General features: G+C 43.9%; 1 protein-coding gene across 5 annotated transcripts in view; it reads right to left on the bottom strand.

Moving 5' to 3' along the window:
• Positions 1-1,605: 1,605 nt before the first annotated feature.
• pld1b (phospholipase D1b) overlaps positions 1,606-17,973 on the bottom strand; it is a 33,596-nt gene continuing 17,228 nt past the window's right edge. For all 5 annotated transcript variants that reach the window (XM_018679190.2, XM_051066944.1, XM_018679191.2 and 2 more), the window contains exons 4-26: positions 17,527-17,669; positions 17,300-17,411; positions 17,116-17,181; positions 16,939-16,997; positions 16,697-16,789; positions 16,413-16,565; positions 16,157-16,306; positions 15,113-15,196; positions 14,124-14,205; positions 13,829-13,939; positions 13,565-13,747; positions 12,418-12,637; positions 10,026-10,154; positions 9,824-9,942; positions 9,497-9,610; positions 9,307-9,417; positions 8,536-8,624; positions 7,272-7,385; positions 6,955-7,004; positions 6,036-6,170; positions 4,766-4,919; positions 4,539-4,656; positions 1,606-4,438 (exon numbers count right to left, since the gene is read on the bottom strand). In XM_018679190.2, coding sequence (XP_018534706.1) covers positions 4,214-4,438; positions 4,539-4,656; positions 4,766-4,919; positions 6,036-6,170; positions 6,955-7,004; positions 7,272-7,385; positions 8,536-8,624; positions 9,307-9,417; positions 9,497-9,610; positions 9,824-9,942; positions 10,026-10,154; positions 12,418-12,637; positions 13,565-13,747; positions 13,829-13,939; positions 14,124-14,205; positions 15,113-15,196; positions 16,157-16,306; positions 16,413-16,565; positions 16,697-16,789; positions 16,939-16,997; positions 17,116-17,181; positions 17,300-17,411; positions 17,527-17,669 — 2,814 coding nt within the window. In that variant the 3' untranslated portion in view covers positions 1,606-4,213. The remainder of the gene's footprint in view (positions 4,439-4,538; positions 4,657-4,765; positions 4,920-6,035; positions 6,171-6,954; positions 7,005-7,271; positions 7,386-8,535; positions 8,625-9,306; positions 9,418-9,496; positions 9,611-9,823; positions 9,943-10,025; positions 10,155-12,417; positions 12,638-13,564; positions 13,748-13,828; positions 13,940-14,123; positions 14,206-15,112; positions 15,197-16,156; positions 16,307-16,412; positions 16,566-16,696; positions 16,790-16,938; positions 16,998-17,115; positions 17,182-17,299; positions 17,412-17,526; positions 17,670-17,973) is intronic.

Here is a 17,973-nt window from a genome sequence, read left to right as displayed (position 1 = left end):
CAATCAGATTTCACTTATGTCTGCAGGACGAGCGCTTTAAATCAGCTTCACTCCTGCTTCCCGTGGCTTTTTCTGGAACCTTTTCAGGAACTGTACCTGCAGTTCAGCCTGTGTAGCTCCACCCCCGCATCCACCAACCCTGCACCCGTCCTGTAAATGTCACTGCTGGCCTCAGGCTGACTCACGTTGCAGGCTGAGGTTTGGAGAGTCGTGCAGGGACACATTCGAAAGCAGGGTTGTGATTTCACACACCCTGCTGTCACTGCTCTCTGCAGCTGCTGCCGACACCTGAGACTGTGGGAAAAACATCTGGCGGCAGCTTCTCCTCACTAACCTGCAGACACACCTGTGATCCGTCTCACCTGAGTAAGAGGCTGTGATTTGGAAGTTGTACTGTGATATGTGAAGTCATAGGTTAGTGAGTTTTATGTTCCAGCTTCTTTGTGTGAGTGTGAAGTCATGTGTTTGTTGCTGTGCATTCTCAAGACACACCTGAGTCAGTGATGTCATGTCACGGCAGGTATTTCCCCACACACACCACACACACTCGCTGCAGCTTTACAAAGCTGCACGAGTCTTCCTCCGTCTGTCACTGTTGGGATTCAGAGTATTAAAGTCTCAGAGATCAGGTAAAAAGACACATTTGACGTGAGAGAGCTGCATTACATGGCCAGAAGTATGTGGACACTGAGCTGTGGTCAGGTCTGGCTCAGAATCCAGCTCATCCTGACGGTGTCGGATGAAGTTGAGATCAGAGTTTTGTGCGAGGAAAACTAGGAAACTAGGAAAACTAAGTCTTTAAGGAGCTGGATCTGTGCTGAGGACACTAAAGCTGGAAGAAAACTAACGTCCACATACTTCTGGCATCATTAGACTCAGATTGCGCTTCTGTGGCGCCATCCAGTGGCTCAAAGAAAACCTGCAGGGAGGGAGGATTTTGGGGGCAGTGGAGGTATTTCGAGGACAGGGGCTGTTTTCTTTTCCATCATTTCACTGACAGCACGATAAACACCAGAGCAAAGGGAAAAATATTCAAGAGGAAGGAGGCTGGGATGACAGTGGAACTGTTTTCACTTATCTTGCTCTGTCTTCTAATGGAGCTGTGATGCATTCATCTGACAAAGAGAAATAACTCACGGACAACTTACAAGCTTTTTCTTGAAGCCTCTCGGCCGTCTCTCCTGGTCTTCAGCCGTGGGTGGAGTTTGCTCTTTCACCATCAGCTGCAAAAGAAAGCTCCGGACAAACCTGGATTAAGAGAGCGAATATTTCTGTTTAGTCTCTGGAGAAAACAGGAAGAATCAGAGTGGAGAAGGTGCAAGAGAGAAAAGAACTTGTTCCACAGTCATTACCGCTGCTGGAGTGCTCTTAAGCAAGGCACTTGGCACTGAAGTGCTCAGTGAACAGCTCAGACTGTGGTTGTACCAGTTTTTATAGTGTGTGTGTGTTTATTTATTTACAGCGACAATTTAAAACCTCGACAGTGAGCAGAAACATGAGTTACAAAGACGTAGCAGTCTTAACTGGAGCCACCAGAAGGAGAAAGGCATCATGGGTAATATATAAAAAGTAGTATAGAGTATGAAAAGTATAAAAACATGGAAGTCAAATCATAAAAGCCGTTTAATGACGTATTAACACCGTATTTATTTATTCCATCATTTCACAGAAAGCAACACATGACGTGGTACTGCAGGTCATCATTACGGGGTCGCCACAGGAAAAACAACAGTCTGTGCAAATAGTGCATTTTCATAGAGACACAGTGATCAAAGCCAGACAGAGAAGAGACGGGACGGGTCAGTGTTTCCTCAGCCTTTTAAAGTAAATTCTGTAGGTGTGAATGACATTCTGCTGCCTTTACACTGTCTGATTTAGACAGAAACAGGCTGGTATTGCACATAACAGCAAACCTTTAATGTTTACTCGCCTTTTCAGGCAGCTTTACTTGGTTAATTTTGAGGGGGTTGCTGCAAATAATCGTCAAATTTAAGCTCAGCTGAGAAGCACTGGAGCAGGAGGTAGAAACACAGGGAGGTAGAGAGGAAGGTTAAAAAGAAGAGCACGTTTAAGGGCCCACTTTTCCATAAATATCAACCGTAAAGAAGCTTGAGCTTGTAAGACAGGCACACGTTTTTATAACATCAACAAAGTCCATGGCTTTTAAAGGAAACCATGCAGCTTGCAGGGTTCATGCTTCTTATCTCTGGTGTTTAATGGCAACGAGCTGCTGTCATGCTGTCAGCTGCAGGGAGCGTCTCTGATGGTCGTTGGTTTGTTTTTGGTAAAAATCCATCGCACAAAACAGCTTCATGCAGAGATCATACACAGGAAGACACTGAGGAATATCGACACTGCGTTTCAGAAACGTCAGAAGATCAGAAATCCAGAGACGACGAGGTTCCAGATTAAAACTTGAGCATGAGTTTTAATATTTCTATAAACTTAAAGCTGGAAACTGATTTTCCTGAACTTAGAAGTCGTTAAAAACCAGCGTTCACCTCTGATATCCAGCCAGGAAACTCTGAAAATATCCAGATTTCTAAAATGGAGTTTGGAGTTCAGCACTTCCTGCTCCAGAAGCAGGGGATCATGGGTAATATACATCTCAAAAGCCTTAAAAGAGACTGAATTTTCTCTTAAGAGCTGCTAACACTTCACCTAATAATCTTATAATCAGCCAAATATAACAGATATGAAGCTGACTGTCGCTTAAGAATTTCAACCTTCAGACCGAGAGTGAAACGCAGCGTTGTCATAAACTTATCATGCATGAATCTGTGGGTTATGTCGTTAAAAAAAAGAGCAGTAATGCTTTATCTGAGTCTGTAACTTCCTGTCAGTTTCCTGGAAAGGAAGATGTACACACCTTCAGATAAAACTACAATTTAATCATTACACAGAGACTAAACTTCTAATCCTTCCAGAAAACTTCACAGGAAACCCATAAAATAAAGCACTACCTAAAGGAACCAGATCAGAGTATAAAACAGGTCACTTAAGGCTGAATGTAGACTCCACAGAATGAGGAATGTAAATGAATGAATGTACGGTGTTCTAACATCCGGCTACAGTCTTTGGCACTTGTGATTTTCTGTTTGACATTAAAATTAAAAAGCAGGGCGTCAGAGAGAGATGAGGCGCGTTTTTAGAAAATGGCCGACAGCTCTTCATCCTCCTCTCTGTCTCTTTTAGTGTCTTTTCGAAGCGTCAGAAGAGTCAGAGCTGCGTTCGCCGGCCCCTGGATGTTGCATAGTGTTGTCAGAGAACGGAGGAGCGAGCTGCTGATAAAACATTATCCAGTAAAAGCTTGGGCAGGAGGAGGCTTCAGTTGACCGCTTCCATCTCTCCACTTCCTGTTTCTTCTTGTAAACATGAGGCCCAGGTTCTCAGGCACTGTAGAGTTCATCGCTCTGTCTGCTGGTCGACCTCCCTTTGTGTTTTTGCATGTTTTAAAAGTAAATTTGTAGATTTGAGAAGGTGTAATGTCATTCATGTGCATTCAGCGGCACTGACGGTTCAGAGGCTTCGTCGCAAATCTGCCGCAACCACAGCTGACGCCATTTTGGAGGTCGTTTTGGCTGCTGATGTAGAGATAGTTTAAATCTCTACCAACCAGGTTGTAAAGATTTTTGTCTTCTACTCAGCTCTGGTGAATATCTGTAAATGTTTAAGCCCTGGGTTTAGACTTAGAGGCACCTTCCTCTTGAGCCGTCTACTTAAAAACTACTTCTTTCTTCTACTTCTTTAAACTATAAATCATTTTTATAGTATTTCTGGCATTAGTCGGTTTGGCAAAGACACCGTAGCCGGACCTGCCTGTCGAGTTTTAAGCACACGACGGTACACGGCTGCTGCCAGGACAGCTGGATCTGAGGTGGGTGTGGATTTAACAGCTGGCTGCTCACAGCTGGTGAACTCAGGATAAGCTTCCTCTCAGAGACGGGAAAACCTGAAGCATCTGATGACAGTTTGGGCAGGAAATGTAAAAACAGTAAAAACAGACCTGACTACGAGCTACTGGCAGTGATATGAAAGACAGATGTTAACATTTCTAAGAGCATAACTAACAGTGGATACATTTGAGTCATACTTTAAAAAAGAAACTAAAACCTCCAAAATGGCACCAGGTTGGGGCCTGATCCACCTGGAACCCCTCCACATGACGTACATGAACGTACACGAACACGCAGCCGAGTCCCTCCCCTCCCCCTCAGGTCCAGACCTCCATGGGCACCATGGCCTCCTTGGAGCCGATGGGAGGGAGCAGGTTCTGCTCGCACAGGAACTGAAGAGGAAACTGGACCAGGAAGCCGCGGATCTTCTTCAGCTCCTCGCGGGCGCGGGCCGGGTCCTCCTTGTCCAGGCCCGGCTTGCCCAGGTAGCCCTCCAGCTCCAGGATGTTGCGGACGTCGCTGGACGGCAGGCAGCGGAAAACCTGGAGCCAGAGAGGAGGGAGGGGGGTCTGGTTACTGAGAACTGGTTTCAAAAGTGATGTGAAGCAGGAACTAGTTTAGACACTTGAGGAGAGACTCCACCTTCTGGAAGATGGTGGCGTTGCGAGCGCAGGTGGCCATCCAGACCTCCTTGTAGAAGTGGTCGCTGACTGGATCTGAGATGTCGATGGAGGGGTCCGTGTTGGCGCCGAGGATCATCCTGAGAGGAAAAGCAGACACATACTGAGGAGATTCACACGGCTGCTTAAAGAATAAAGAAGTACAGCAGCACTGGATCTAATAAACCAGGATCCAGGGGGGTTCAGTACTTGAAACACTCGAGGCGAAGCTGCAGGGCGTATTTTCCAGCCTGGTACGGCTGCCCGTCCATCACCGCGGCAACCGTCTCCGAGTCCTCCACGATCACCGCCACCTCGCTGTCCCTCTTTCCCAGCATGCTCCGGTCGTTGATGTTGGCAGAACCTGCAGCGACACAGGAGACGAGGAGGCAGGTGTCAGATCAGAGACTTCCACCAGATGGCGCCGTAACACCTGACTTCAGATGACATGCTACAGTACAAACTGAGGCGAAGGAGCATTTTAAAAAACACAGGAAATTAGAAACTACTGATTGTTGTTCAGTGAATTAGAGTCTAATTATTTAAAATCTTAAATCACATAAAACTAAAAAAAATCACTTTAACAGATTAAAATCTGATTTAATCCCCACAGACAGGTCTCCACTTTCAAACTAAGGAAAGGAAAGTTAATGATTTCCTTTATTTTGATAGAATGTTTATTTTTGTGTCCTTTGTACAGAACTGACAAATAACAGAACAATATTACTGATGTTTCTGTTATTCTGTCCCTGCTCTATCTAGGTGCTTATTATCCCACAGTATCTCAAGTTATTCCACTGTTTTTAGTGTCATTCAAAGGCAGGAAAGTGACACAATCATAACAATAAAAACGTTTTTTTTTAGCCGTAATTAGAGGACAAAAAAAGGGGTTGCAAGATAATTAAAGGAGGAGGAAAGAAAATAAATTCCTCTCCTTAAACTGATTCAGACATCTCTCTAATCTTTGCTTTCTTTTCTTGTGAAATACTGCACATTTTTACCTCGTTAGGACAAAGGAAACAGTTTAAACTAAACAATCTGAGAGGCAAAAATCACTCCCTGATTGACCTGCTCACAGCTCATAAACCTTCAGGTCATTAGGGGTCACAAGTTAAAAAGTTTGGGTTCTGGAGAAGTAAAAAAAGCTAAAACTAAACCAGCAATAACCGAACGCACCATCTGACATCTGGTGGTTGCTTTTATCCCCGGCACTTCACCACCCTGACAGGACAAACTGGATATTTTTAGCACATGTGGCTGCAGCTAGAAACTGAATCCCTAAACCTCACCACAGCCCACTCCCTTTTTATTTAGTCATTTTCCTTCTGAGTCCATCTCTGTGCAGCTCCTGTTCCCTGCTCCTGTATTATACATGTTCAGTCTCGTGTCAGGGGAATATTTCATTACATCTTGTAATGTTGGGAGAAATCCAAGCTGCAGCGTAACGTCTGGTATCGATGAAAGCGAAAGGCGTGTTTACCGATGATGACAGTGTTGTCGTCGGCGATGAGCATCTTGCTGTGGACGTAGATGAGCTCGGTGACCAGCTTCCCCTCCAGGTCGGCGTGAGTCCTCAGCCCGGCGATGGAGATGTAGTTTATCCACTGGTCTCCCACTGGACACAAGAAACAGGCAGAGTCATGAAGGGTAAGAAATCGAACCTGAAAGCAGGAGGTCAAACTAAAAATATACAACACTTAAAGAAAAACTGAAAGTCCAATTTGATATTAATGGAGTGAAACATGAAAAAGCAGCAGCAGAAGTGTGATTAAAGACATGAGTTTTATCTTAAAATACATGAAACCACGCTGCAGATGTGCTTTTCTTTCCATCTGTGTTTGGTTTTGTGTAAAATCTGGGTTTGGTTGTAGGTTCTTTCTCAGATTAAAGCTCGAGCTTTAATGACAGACTAAGTTAACTGTTTGTGAAATGATTCCTATATTACAGGACATACATACTGTACTGTATATGCCTTTATTTATCCATCAGGGTGTATTTACTGAGGCTTTTTCTTTAACCAGAAACATCACTATATATCAGTACCAGACTCCATTGACAAAAACAGGGAATTTTACCGAGCAGAACACAGGAGCTGCTGGAATACCACTGCCTCCATCTGTTAGTGTGTTTGTGTTGTATTCTTCTTTATGTTAAGTTCTTTCACCACTGAAAGTCACACAATAACACAAACACACTAACAGATCAAGGCAGCAGAAGATTAGCAACTCACATTTCTGCTCGGTAAAATTCCTGTTTTTGTAAATGGAGTCTGGTAGTGATATATAATGATGTTTCTGGACACCTTACCTACGTTAATTCTTTAAAAATGTCATAACATAATGTCAGAAAATACCAGACAGTGAACGCGTGGTTAAATCTGTCTTCGCCTTTTGACTTACTCTCTCTCCTGAGCTGGGAGATGATGGAGTGGTCTCCTCTGTTCATGGTCCTGCAGGGACGGGAGGGAAAGAGGTGGATGAGCAGCAGATCCACATTCCTCTCAACACAAGGCTTTGTGTGTCAGTGTGTTTGCATGAGGATGGGCTGAGTGTTTACTCAAGAATGCGGGCTCCACAATAAACGTCCCACTCAAAGGGAATGGCATGCATGCACAGGGTTAATAACACTGTGGTCACAGAGTGAAGGTGTGGCTCCTTCCATCAAACACACTCAAACAGCAGGTGGGTTCATGGCTGCTCTCTCGTCACACACACACCTGTAGTTGAAGTGCATGACGGCCTGGATGGCGCTGCCTCCCCCGGTGTTGATGTCTCCTTCGAAGCCTGGCAGCAGAGGCGTCACCACGTACACTCGGTACCTTTTACCCTCCCTGAAAAACATCAAAACATTCATCCAATGACTCAAAAACAAAGGCTGGAGCACAAATAACAGGGGTGCAGGCTGCCATAAAACATGGTCAGCATTATGATTCCCCAGGGCCATAAACACATCACAGAAAGATCTTCTAACATTGACAAGAATCCCTTGAATTTGTCTCTTCAGCTGCAGGAAAATAAACTTGTCTGCGCTCTGAAATGAGACACAACTGGCTGATAATAATGGCCTCCTGGCTGATGCATTGGTCTGGCGCTAATCTCTTCCTCTTTTTATGAGGGGAAGTTAAAGGAAGGGACGCTTCACTTCATCCAAGCTGAGGCATAAAACCCTGACGACCTCCTCAATGACTGTGTGGTTTAACAGCTTTACAGCCCAAAACAAGACGAGATCCAGAGTCCAAGAAAGTTGGTATGAAGGTGAATTTTAAAAGGTGAAGAACTGGAGTATTGCGGCTGCACTCTTCACAAAAATGTCCCTAATCCCTGATGAATCCTCCTGCATGAATGACTGTGACTAGAAGAAGTAAAATCAGATGTGTAGATCTGTATCTTGCAGCTGCAAGTTCATCTCAACACTTAACAATGTGTTCCTTGATATCAGCTTCTGTGTAAGAAACTGTTTACACGCTGAAGCCTGGAGGAGAAATCAAGTCAGGATTGTGCGTTAGTGTTGGTGTGTGTGCCACTTAGTGTCCATGTGTTTTCCTGTGTTTTGTGCAGGATGTGTGTCGTCTGATAAGCTCCGACCACAAAGAGGGAGAGAGACTGAAGCTTAAACAGGAACCTCTTTAAATATATCGTCGCAGGGGCCAAGTCAAACACAACTTATGATATTAAATCAGTCTATTAGTCACCTGGAAGGTACACAATGAGCAGAGGCTACATCCAACAACATGAACTGTGTGTGTGTGTGTGTGTGTGATTCTGGGAAATCATTTGACGATAAGCCTGACTGCACACACACAAAGTGACTGTGGGTGAGTGTGTTATTATAATGTGTGTCTGTGAGTTTTTCTTGTAAATCATTTCAAGGTAAAGTTAAATACACACAGCAGCCATTCAGAAGCTGACAAAGAGTGTGTTCATTTAATTCAGTATCTGATAAATCATGTGTGTGTGTGTGTGTGTGTGTGTGTGTGTTACCTGTACGCTTTGATGATGCGCTCAGCAATAGTGTCTCCTATCTTGTTGAAAACGTGCCGGTTGTCTGCACAGCTGATGAAGAACTGATTCTGAGAGGAAAACAAACAACACATCTTCAGTAAAAACTGTGCAAACAACAACTTTAATTTACTCTCATTTATTTTATTTATCACCTGCACAAAGGAACAAAGTACAGTTACATCTAACTTTCACCCAAAGTTACAGGAAGTTTCACAGTTTCACATCAGGAAAATTAACTTTTTCACTTTCATATTATTTCCATTATTCCCATCTTCTGCTTCAATATATTTTCACTTCAAGAGACACATGCTGCACTTTTTACTCCACATTTACAGTATTTGATTACTTTAGTTACTAGTTACTTTGCATTTTTAGATAAGGATGAGATATTATTGAACTTAAGCTATCCAGCAGCTTGTGCTACCAGCTGCCACATTAGATTAGGATCTAATCCACCAATAAAATACATATTACTCTGAACTTACTCTGAAGTCATTTTGCATGATGAGTACTTTTACTTTTGGTACTTTAAGTACATTCTGATACACAAACAAACAAACAAAAAAATACTGTTTATCTGCAGGGTTAGCTTTTCAGACGAATGCCAGATATTTCTATGCAGAACTGTCACTTCTTTGCAGTCTCCCAGTCTCCCTGAACTATCCACCGGCTCTGTGTATTTACTGGGAAAGCTTCACACTTCCAAAGAAGTTTTTTTTTTTTTTTTTTTTTTTTGGTAAAGACAAATACCTCGATGTAGATGAAGTGCTGGCTGTTCTGGATGGCGTGGACGTAGGCGTTGTGGATGGACTCCTCGTGGTATTTGATGCCGGCCGACCAGTCTGAGGCCGAGCGGAGGATCTGAGGAGAAGGGGGGAGATTACAGAAGGAAGACAGAGGGAAAACGGCTCTCGTCTATTCACAGGCATACAGCACCAACCTGGACTTTGGCGGGGGTGCAGTCGGGGACTTGGTATCGCTGTTCTCCAGCGGTGGTGTGAGACTTGGGCAGCAGGTACGGGTACGACAGAGAGCGGTACTTTGGCTTCACAAGCTGATACAGAAAACAAGAAAAAGGCAACGTGAGTCATTTAATCCCTGCAACAGCTGCTTCTTTAGGGCTTCAACTCAACAACTGAAGTGAGAAGAAGCAAGATTTCATCTTTTCTTCAACCAAACTCACACCTACATCCAGGATCAAGGCCCAAAACCTGTGTAGTGATGGTACATTCTTTCACCCTTACTGAGTAGGAGCATGACATCTGACCTTGGTGAAATTCCACCGCTGGATGAAGTGTCTGGCCACGTCCCGAGCTGCCTTCCCGTGAACCACTGAGGCGATGTCATGCCAAGGCATTCTGGGAGTCGTGTGTCTGTCTATGAAATCTAAAACAGCAGAAACAAGAATGTGAGGGAGGAGATGGAAGGGAGGTAAATGAACATGTTTCCTGACAGCACAGCGTGTTTACCATCGAAAGGTTTGTCCAGCTGAATCCAGTCCTTGTGCACAAAGTTGCAGTAGTCTTTGCCGTGCCAGAAGCGTGTGTTTCCGAACAACTCTCCGACTCCTGTGTGCAGACTACGCACTGAGCCGGCTTCTAAAACACACACACGAGCATCTAGTTATTTAAGACAAAGGACAAAAAAATGAACAAATCTTTAAGAGGCCAGTCTTGACTGCAGCATCCCAACATGGTCTTGGACTTGGTCTCAAATTTGATCCTAATAACGTCACCACTTAGAGGGAAAGAGGCGACTAATCCGTTCATAGTTTTACCACAGTGCCAGGCTGGATCTGACAGTGATACGCTGGTGTTTAGAAAAAGCTTTGACACCACTTCCAGTGAGAAGAAGCAGCAGCTGGAGGGACGACACCGACGGTGCAGTCAAGGTTTATAAAACCTCAGCGTGAATAAAGTACAGACGTACAAACCAAACTGAATCCACTCACACTTTGTCGCTTTACATTAAAAGTAAACTACACTATACTGCTGTAAGTCATCGGATTGCAAAGTATTTTTTATCCATGAAATTACGACTGTTTGTTTAAAGTGCAGCTTGTTTGCCTCACGTTCATCTCTGACTCTTCCCATCTATCACATCAGCAGGATAAACAGAGATGAGCCTGGCAAACAAAAACAGCAGCCGTCCTCTGGTTAATAAAAACCTTCGGCATCTGTTTTACTGCAGAGCTGACACGTGTGCCGGGAGAGAAATATGAGTTTGTTTAAAAAATAAATAAATAAAGGGTCAGTGATTACAGGCTGCAGCCCTTCATCACATAAAACCCCAGCTGTGTTTTCATGTGTGTGCAGGACTTTCTAAAAAAGGGAAAATAAAAAGACACATGTTGCAGGTTTTTTTACTTGTTTCTCCCAAAGACTGGTGAGCTTTTCAAGTGGTAAAAAAACGCTGATTGCAACTTCTAAAACACCAGAGTGACATCTTCACTGTCCTGTTTTATCTGACCAGCAGTTCAAACCCAAATGTTGTCAGTTTACTGTATAAAAACAGAGCAACACAGCAAATTCAATGCAGGTGTCTGATACATTTGCTTGCCTGAGAAACTTAAACAATTAATAAATTGTGGCTAGATTAATTTTCTGTCATTGTTTAGCTCTGCTGTCCAAATCTCCAACGTTTTCACTGAGAAAACACTGAAAATAATCATTAAAGTTTTCTGCTTTTCTTGTTCTATATGATAATAAATGAATATTTTTGGGATGATAGTTGGACATGTGAAGATCCTGGAGACATTTTTCACTATTTTCTGATGTTTTCTAGATAAAACACAGCTCTGTGTTCACACGAGTCTCATCTCATCAGACTGACTGACTGATATCGATCACTGACACACTGGAATAACAGATCTTCACACTTGCACACACAGGAAATCCAAAACCCAGTCAGTCAGAGATTAAAACCACAGCAAACCACACTGGAGACTGAGAGGCGAGCGGCAGGGTTGAGCACAGGGCATCCCTGCGATCAGTGTCCCGACTCACCAGCCTGACAGTGGCCGACCGGAGCGGCCGCCCTCAGCTCCGCCAGCCTGCCGGGGATCAGACTACGCTGGCTGGTGATGCTGCTGGACCAACCTGAACAGAGCAGCCGAAAGCACTGAGACAGCAGCACAGACCGAAGCCACTGCTGCTGGACCTGGACGTGACGTTACACCTGTACGCCAACTTCTCAGACGACGTCTGCACAGGAGGCTGTACAGGCCTAACACCCACTGTCACCTCCTGAATCCTTTACCAGTGTAAATCATTTCTGTAACGTCACCACTTCTTGGGACAAAACCCTAAAATCAATATGAAAATATCTCTCAAACAGTGTTGTAGTCCAGTCACTAAGCTTTGAGTCTGAGGCGAGTCTCAGACCCCAGTATTTGGGTCCTAGTTCAAGTCTGAGACACCAAAGAAGAGTCCAAGTCAAGGCAGAGTCGAGTCCCAAAGGTTCCAAGTTTGAATGCAAGTCAGTGCTCGAGTCCAAGTTGAGTCTGGACTCCTGAAAATCAGGACTCGAGGTGGACAAGAGTCTAAATCTGAACTCCAGTGCTACAACACTGTTCTCATATATTCTGTTCCCACTCTGATTATAAATAAATACTAAAATACAAGATATGTAATATTAGATTTTGTCTGATTTAATTAGGTTGAGTTCTGGCTTTTTGCCTGGGACTGTGACTGTGTCCAAAAAAAGTTTTAGCCCGGTCTTATTTTTATTTTTAGTTTGATTTGTTCCTGCAGAAAGTTGAGAGAGTGTGTTCTCTTCTCACAGTTTATATTAATAAGCTGAAAATCAGTGAGTGTAAAGACTGGACTTTATTTGTCGTGTAGATGTGTGTGTTTCACTCACTCTCCTCAGCCTCCAGGTCGCTGTCGCTGTCGCTGTCGGCCTGAGCCAGGCCGTGTTTCTGCAGGTGTCTCCTGATGCTGAACCTGTTCCTCTTCATCTTCCCCTGACCCTTCAGCTTGGGCTGGTCCACCGAGTCCATCACTGTAAAAATGCCCTTCCTGTTGCTCTGGGCGCCGCTGCCGTTGGACGGGGAGGCCTGACTGGACGAGGCAGCGCTGGCCTGGGAATAATTGAAACACAGCAATGTTTAGTCGGGGTGATGAAGCAGCGAGTGCATTTATATTGTAGCTACAAAACAAATACAATAGAATAATACAAATAAATTAGCTAATAATGGATTCTTTTAAATATTCTTCTATTTGTCTGATCATTAATGATGCATTGTTGGCCTAATGAATGTCATGTATCTCCAAAATGTCCAGTTTCTGTGAAATAAGAGCATCTTAGTCAATACAAATGTGTTGAAAACTTTCATGACAACATATTTTTTTTAGCTAATTCAATGGGTTTTTAAGGGATTGTTTAGAACGCCTGCACAGTGACTCCAAACCACAGATTCATTTTGACGAACAAGCCGTATTTTTGCCAAGTTAAAATGTAAAAAAATGGGTTATTATAACATTATTTTTTAATTCAAATCTATAGAATATTTTAAAATGAGGATGTAAGCTGTGTAATATACAAATATTGTTCATTTGATTTGTAATTTACAACTTTTTTGGCATATTTTTTATATATTATTGTCCCTGTACACCCATCTATTGGACTGATGTACTTCTGATAATAATCACCCCGGGTAGAGTGGGTGGACATGTCAATATAAAACCTTTCTGACCACTGACGTATAAAGGTATGTGGGTGTGGTATCGAAACATGCGTCTAAATAAATGTTTGATTAGTCAGTGTGCAGGTGTTCATCTTCACACAGTTAATTCTCAGCTCAAAAAAAGAGAATGAAACCCTTTTGTTTTAAAAAATGTTTAACAGATGTAAAGGAAAACACGTGTTAGAGAGACGAAGAAACATAAGGCAGGTTGATGGTGTAGGTATCCTGTCCTCACTACATGTTGGACAACGATCAAGTGACACTAACAACGTCAGTCAGGTCAGCTGTGTGTGTGTGTGTGTGTGTGTGTAAGTGTCAGACCTGCTCCAGGTGAGAGAGCGTCACACTCCCAACGTCCGTCAGCCGGTGTTCCTTGTCGTCCCAGCGTCCGTACGCCAGGTCGATCCCGCCCACGAAGGCCACCGACTGGTCGATGACGATGATCTTCTCGTGGTGCGCCCACAGGTAGACGGCGGAGGAGACGTGGTCTGGGTGACGCATCACCTGGAGAACGGACAGGTAAAAAAAAAAAACACGCACATGTACAGTCTGATAAATCTGTGGAAGCACGTCACAGACACTCACCTTGATGTTGGGGTGAAGGTGCAGCAGCGTTCTCTTGCTGTATCCTGAGTTGATGCCCAGAGCCAACTCCACCTCCTTGTACAGCATCACAAAGATTCGAACTCCTTGTTGCTGTAAAAACAACAACACAAACCCACAACTAAATATAGTTTTTATCACATTTACCCCCTCTAAGCAGCTTCATGTTTATTCAGGGTTTCTGCAGCATTTAACACAACACAGACTGATATTTCCTGTCTGTTTCACAGTCACAAAACGGGGCATTTCCCCTCAAATTTTCAGTTTTCCTGCTCACCGCTTTGCGTTTTAATATACAGTCCAGACGCCAGCGGTTTCCTTCAACTACCGGCCTCTTCAGGAAGATCTCTGGACTCAACCTGGGGGGAAAACACACTGTAAGATATCACATGGATAAGGACAAAAGTACAGGAAGTAAGTTTTTTCTTTTCTGAAGTCTCATTTCTTTCCGCTTTCCGTTCTTTCTTTTATCTTAATAGCTAACTTCTTGTTTTTCTTCCTTCTGCCCTACTTTACCCATTTTCGTTTTTTCTTTGTTTGCTCAGTGTCTGCATTTTTCTTCATCCCTCCCATCATTAGTTCCCTTCCTTTCCTTCTTCAACAGATCTCGAATCATGACAAAACCCAAAACTGAGGAGAATGAGGAAAACTGACTTTCATCACTACCAGACTCCATTGACAAAACCAGTAATTTTACCAAGCAGAACACAGGAGCTGCTGGAATACCACTGCCTCCATCTGTTAGTGAGTCTGTGTTACTGTGTGACTTTCAGTGGTGGAAGAAGTAATCAGATACTTTACTGAAGTAAAAGTGCCACACAGTAACACAGACACACTACCAGATAAAGGCAGCAGCTCCTGTGTTCTGCTTGGTAAAATTACTGTTTTTGTCAATGGAGTCTGGTAGTGATGTTTCTGGTTAAACAAAAAGGCCCAGGTTCAAAAGTACCTGCTATTCTTCCAGTACTGCATATACAATAAATCACTTACACACACACACACACACACTTTGCTTGTAGTCTTGATAGGTGCCTCTTCGTGTGTACTAGTATAACAGTAGTCTGAGCCCCGGACTGTAACTGATCCGTTTGACCAGAAAACCTCCCGTAGAGGTGACCGCCAAGTGCACTCACTGCACTCTGCAACACACAATCCACACCCTCTGCAAGCACTTCACATTTACTCTGCAGAATCTCATCTCAGTGTGATGGACCGACACGCCACAAACACACACTCACACACACACACACACACACACATACTCACCACCAGTCTGTGATGAAAATTTCCTCTTTGGCTTCTTCAAGAGCATCAGCCACGTCCTCCATGTATGTTTTCCCATTCACATACCTGTAGAAAACACACACACACACACACACAAATACATGTAACACATCCATATATACATCTAAAGCACACACACAACAAACAACACACAACTTTAGATGGTAAGAACACCCCAAACAAACACTCCCTCCTCTCACTTTTCAATCTGTCCATCCCCTGTTGAATCATTATGCTTTTTATGGTCCACACACACACACACACACACACACACACACACACACACACACACACACACACACACACACACACACACAGAGTCTCACAGACAGTATAGTGTTGCCCAGTAGGGGGACAGGTGATGAGCACACGAGGCTCACTTTCCCTCTCTTTGTGTCGGGTTACTCCAGCGAGAAACACACACACACACACACACACACACACACACACACACACACACACACACACACACACACACACACACACACACACACAGCCAACTGGACCTGGTGTTAATTCGTGTCAATGTAACACTGCGAAGGAAAGGTGAAGTGGTTTTCCTCATTAACACACATTATTAGACAGAGGAGTTCAACACAGTTACAGTCCTGTGCAAAGGTTTCAGGCACTAAAAGTAAAGTTAGGATGCTTTCAAAGACAAAGAGGAATAGTTTTTATTCATCAGTTAGCATCAGTTCTCTTCTGTAATCGCAGACTGACTCCATGATGTTGAAATTAGGGCTCTGTGCAGGACTCTTTGTTCCTCTGGTCTGAGGATACTTCTTCTTCTTTAAACTCTGGCTCAGACCACAGAAGCCACTAAAACAGTCTTAATCTGAGCTACACCTCAGACCTTTTGACCCCATATTTTCCAGCCTGCGTCGTCCTAAACTTGTACTTTGCATTTGTATTTGAAAGATAATGCAACTGCTTACCTTCGGGAAAAAAGGTGAACAAACTAAACTGAGGGAAGCGATTCACTTCACCAAAATCACACATTAAAAAGAGGCATAAAAACCTGGTTACCATTTGGCGGGGATGTTCACTTCCTCTCTGGCGAAGGATCCAAAGCGGTGGTCGGTGAGGAAGGCGGAGCCGTGCTTCTGGACGAAGCCTTCGATGGCCTGACCCCACCAGCGGGCGTGTCTGTAGCTGGTGCACTTCAGCACCAGGGACCTGGAATGACATTTGTATTATTCACACTAAATATCCAGCCAATAAATCTACAAAAATCCAGGAAGCTGCTGGCGTGAGATAGATTCACGGACACTGTATCACAGACCTGGAGAGACTGTCGATGCGGACGCCATGTTTGGTTTCCGTCTCTTTAGAATCCATCTTGATGTTGAACTCTTTGTCGACCAGCATCACGAAGGAGATGGCACCTGAATCCGGTTTCATGTAAAGCAGGAAGGAGTCCTTCACCACCAGCCACCTGTCCACACACACACACACACACAGAGTCAGTATCAACATCCAGGTTTCAGCTACAAGATTTGATATTTGCTGTTTGCTTTGCTCCTTTCTCAGCGTCAGTCTGTCTTTAGTCAAACTGTGTGAACTGACCGTTTGGACCAGCGGTAGCACATTTTACTGTGACCACAGCAGTTCAACCCGGGTATCCGATGGCCGCCGGACCGCTTCAGCACCATTCCTTCTCTGAAAGACAAAAAGAAAACTTGTGTTCCTACAAAAAAGTCACACTAGTACTTAGGCATCAGTAAGTTGAAACTTTGATTCATATAAATGTTTTGGTAAAAGAGTCAGTATCTTACAACACGACAGATTCATATAAAAGTTGTTCTTACAAGCCCTTTGGTCCCAGGTCGTGGATGAAGGACAGCTGGCTAACATCAATGAACTCCATCTGGAAAAAACAAAAATAAAACTGCTTTAAAATCTCAAACCAACAACATTAAACCCACCATTTTAAATCTTTTCCTGGAACACTTAGGTCTTCTTTCCAGGTCCATTATCGTCCTTACCGTGGCATGGTAGTTCCTGTACATCGGCATCTTTAGCAGCTTATTCAAGTAATCTTCCAGTTGTTTCTGGAACAAATTAGCAGCACAATCAGCTAATAAACTAAAGTAAAAACAAAACAAAATAAAAACAGATATAAAAGCAGGAGAGACTGATGGACGACAGCCTCCGAGGTGAACGACGTACCCTTCGACTGGACACTTGCTCCTCTCGGCCCAGCTCGTCTCCACCTCCTCTGGGAAGGTTCGGCATCTGCCTCACCTCGCTCCTCGCCCCCGCCTGCCTCTTTATCGTGTGACTGCGGAGAGGAATTGATAAAAGATCAGTTAAGAGGTCGTCGGTTTAAACTCCAGGACCACGTGGAGAAATGTAGGTGGGTAAAGTGGAGGCAGAAAGCGTCTCGGAGCGTTTACCTCCGCGACGGCAGCGGCAGCCTCATGAAGGTCTTGTACGTCCTGAGCTCTCTGTGGAGCTCCATGAAGTGTTTCTCCTTCCTCTTCACCAGCCACGTGAACTCCCCGTGTTTCAGCTCTATCTTAAACACCGCCGGCATCGACTGAACACACAGCACAGAGACTTACTCTTAATAAAAGGCTTTTTAATAATCATCACTGATCACTGAAATCTGTCTACAAGCACCGCAGGCTAGCTGATGTCACCTCTAATTCTAAGAGGAAAGCACATAAATGCTTCCAATCTGTTCCTTTAAGTATGGCCTAAGATAACCCGATTCACTGCTCTCAACAAATCTAATCTAGTGCTTCGTAGGGACCAGTGTTGAGCACAGTATACCCTCCAGATAAAATCTAAACTGCCCAACCACAGATCTGACAGCGCTAATGGACACCACCTTAGTAATT

The sequence above is a fragment of the Lates calcarifer genome, linkage group LG24 (genome assembly GCF_001640805.2).
Source record: "Lates calcarifer isolate ASB-BC8 linkage group LG24, TLL_Latcal_v3, whole genome shotgun sequence".
In the NCBI taxonomy this organism is placed as follows: Eukaryota; Metazoa; Chordata; class Actinopteri; family Centropomidae; genus Lates; species Lates calcarifer.
This window is presented reverse-complemented; position numbering and strand designations above follow the sequence as displayed.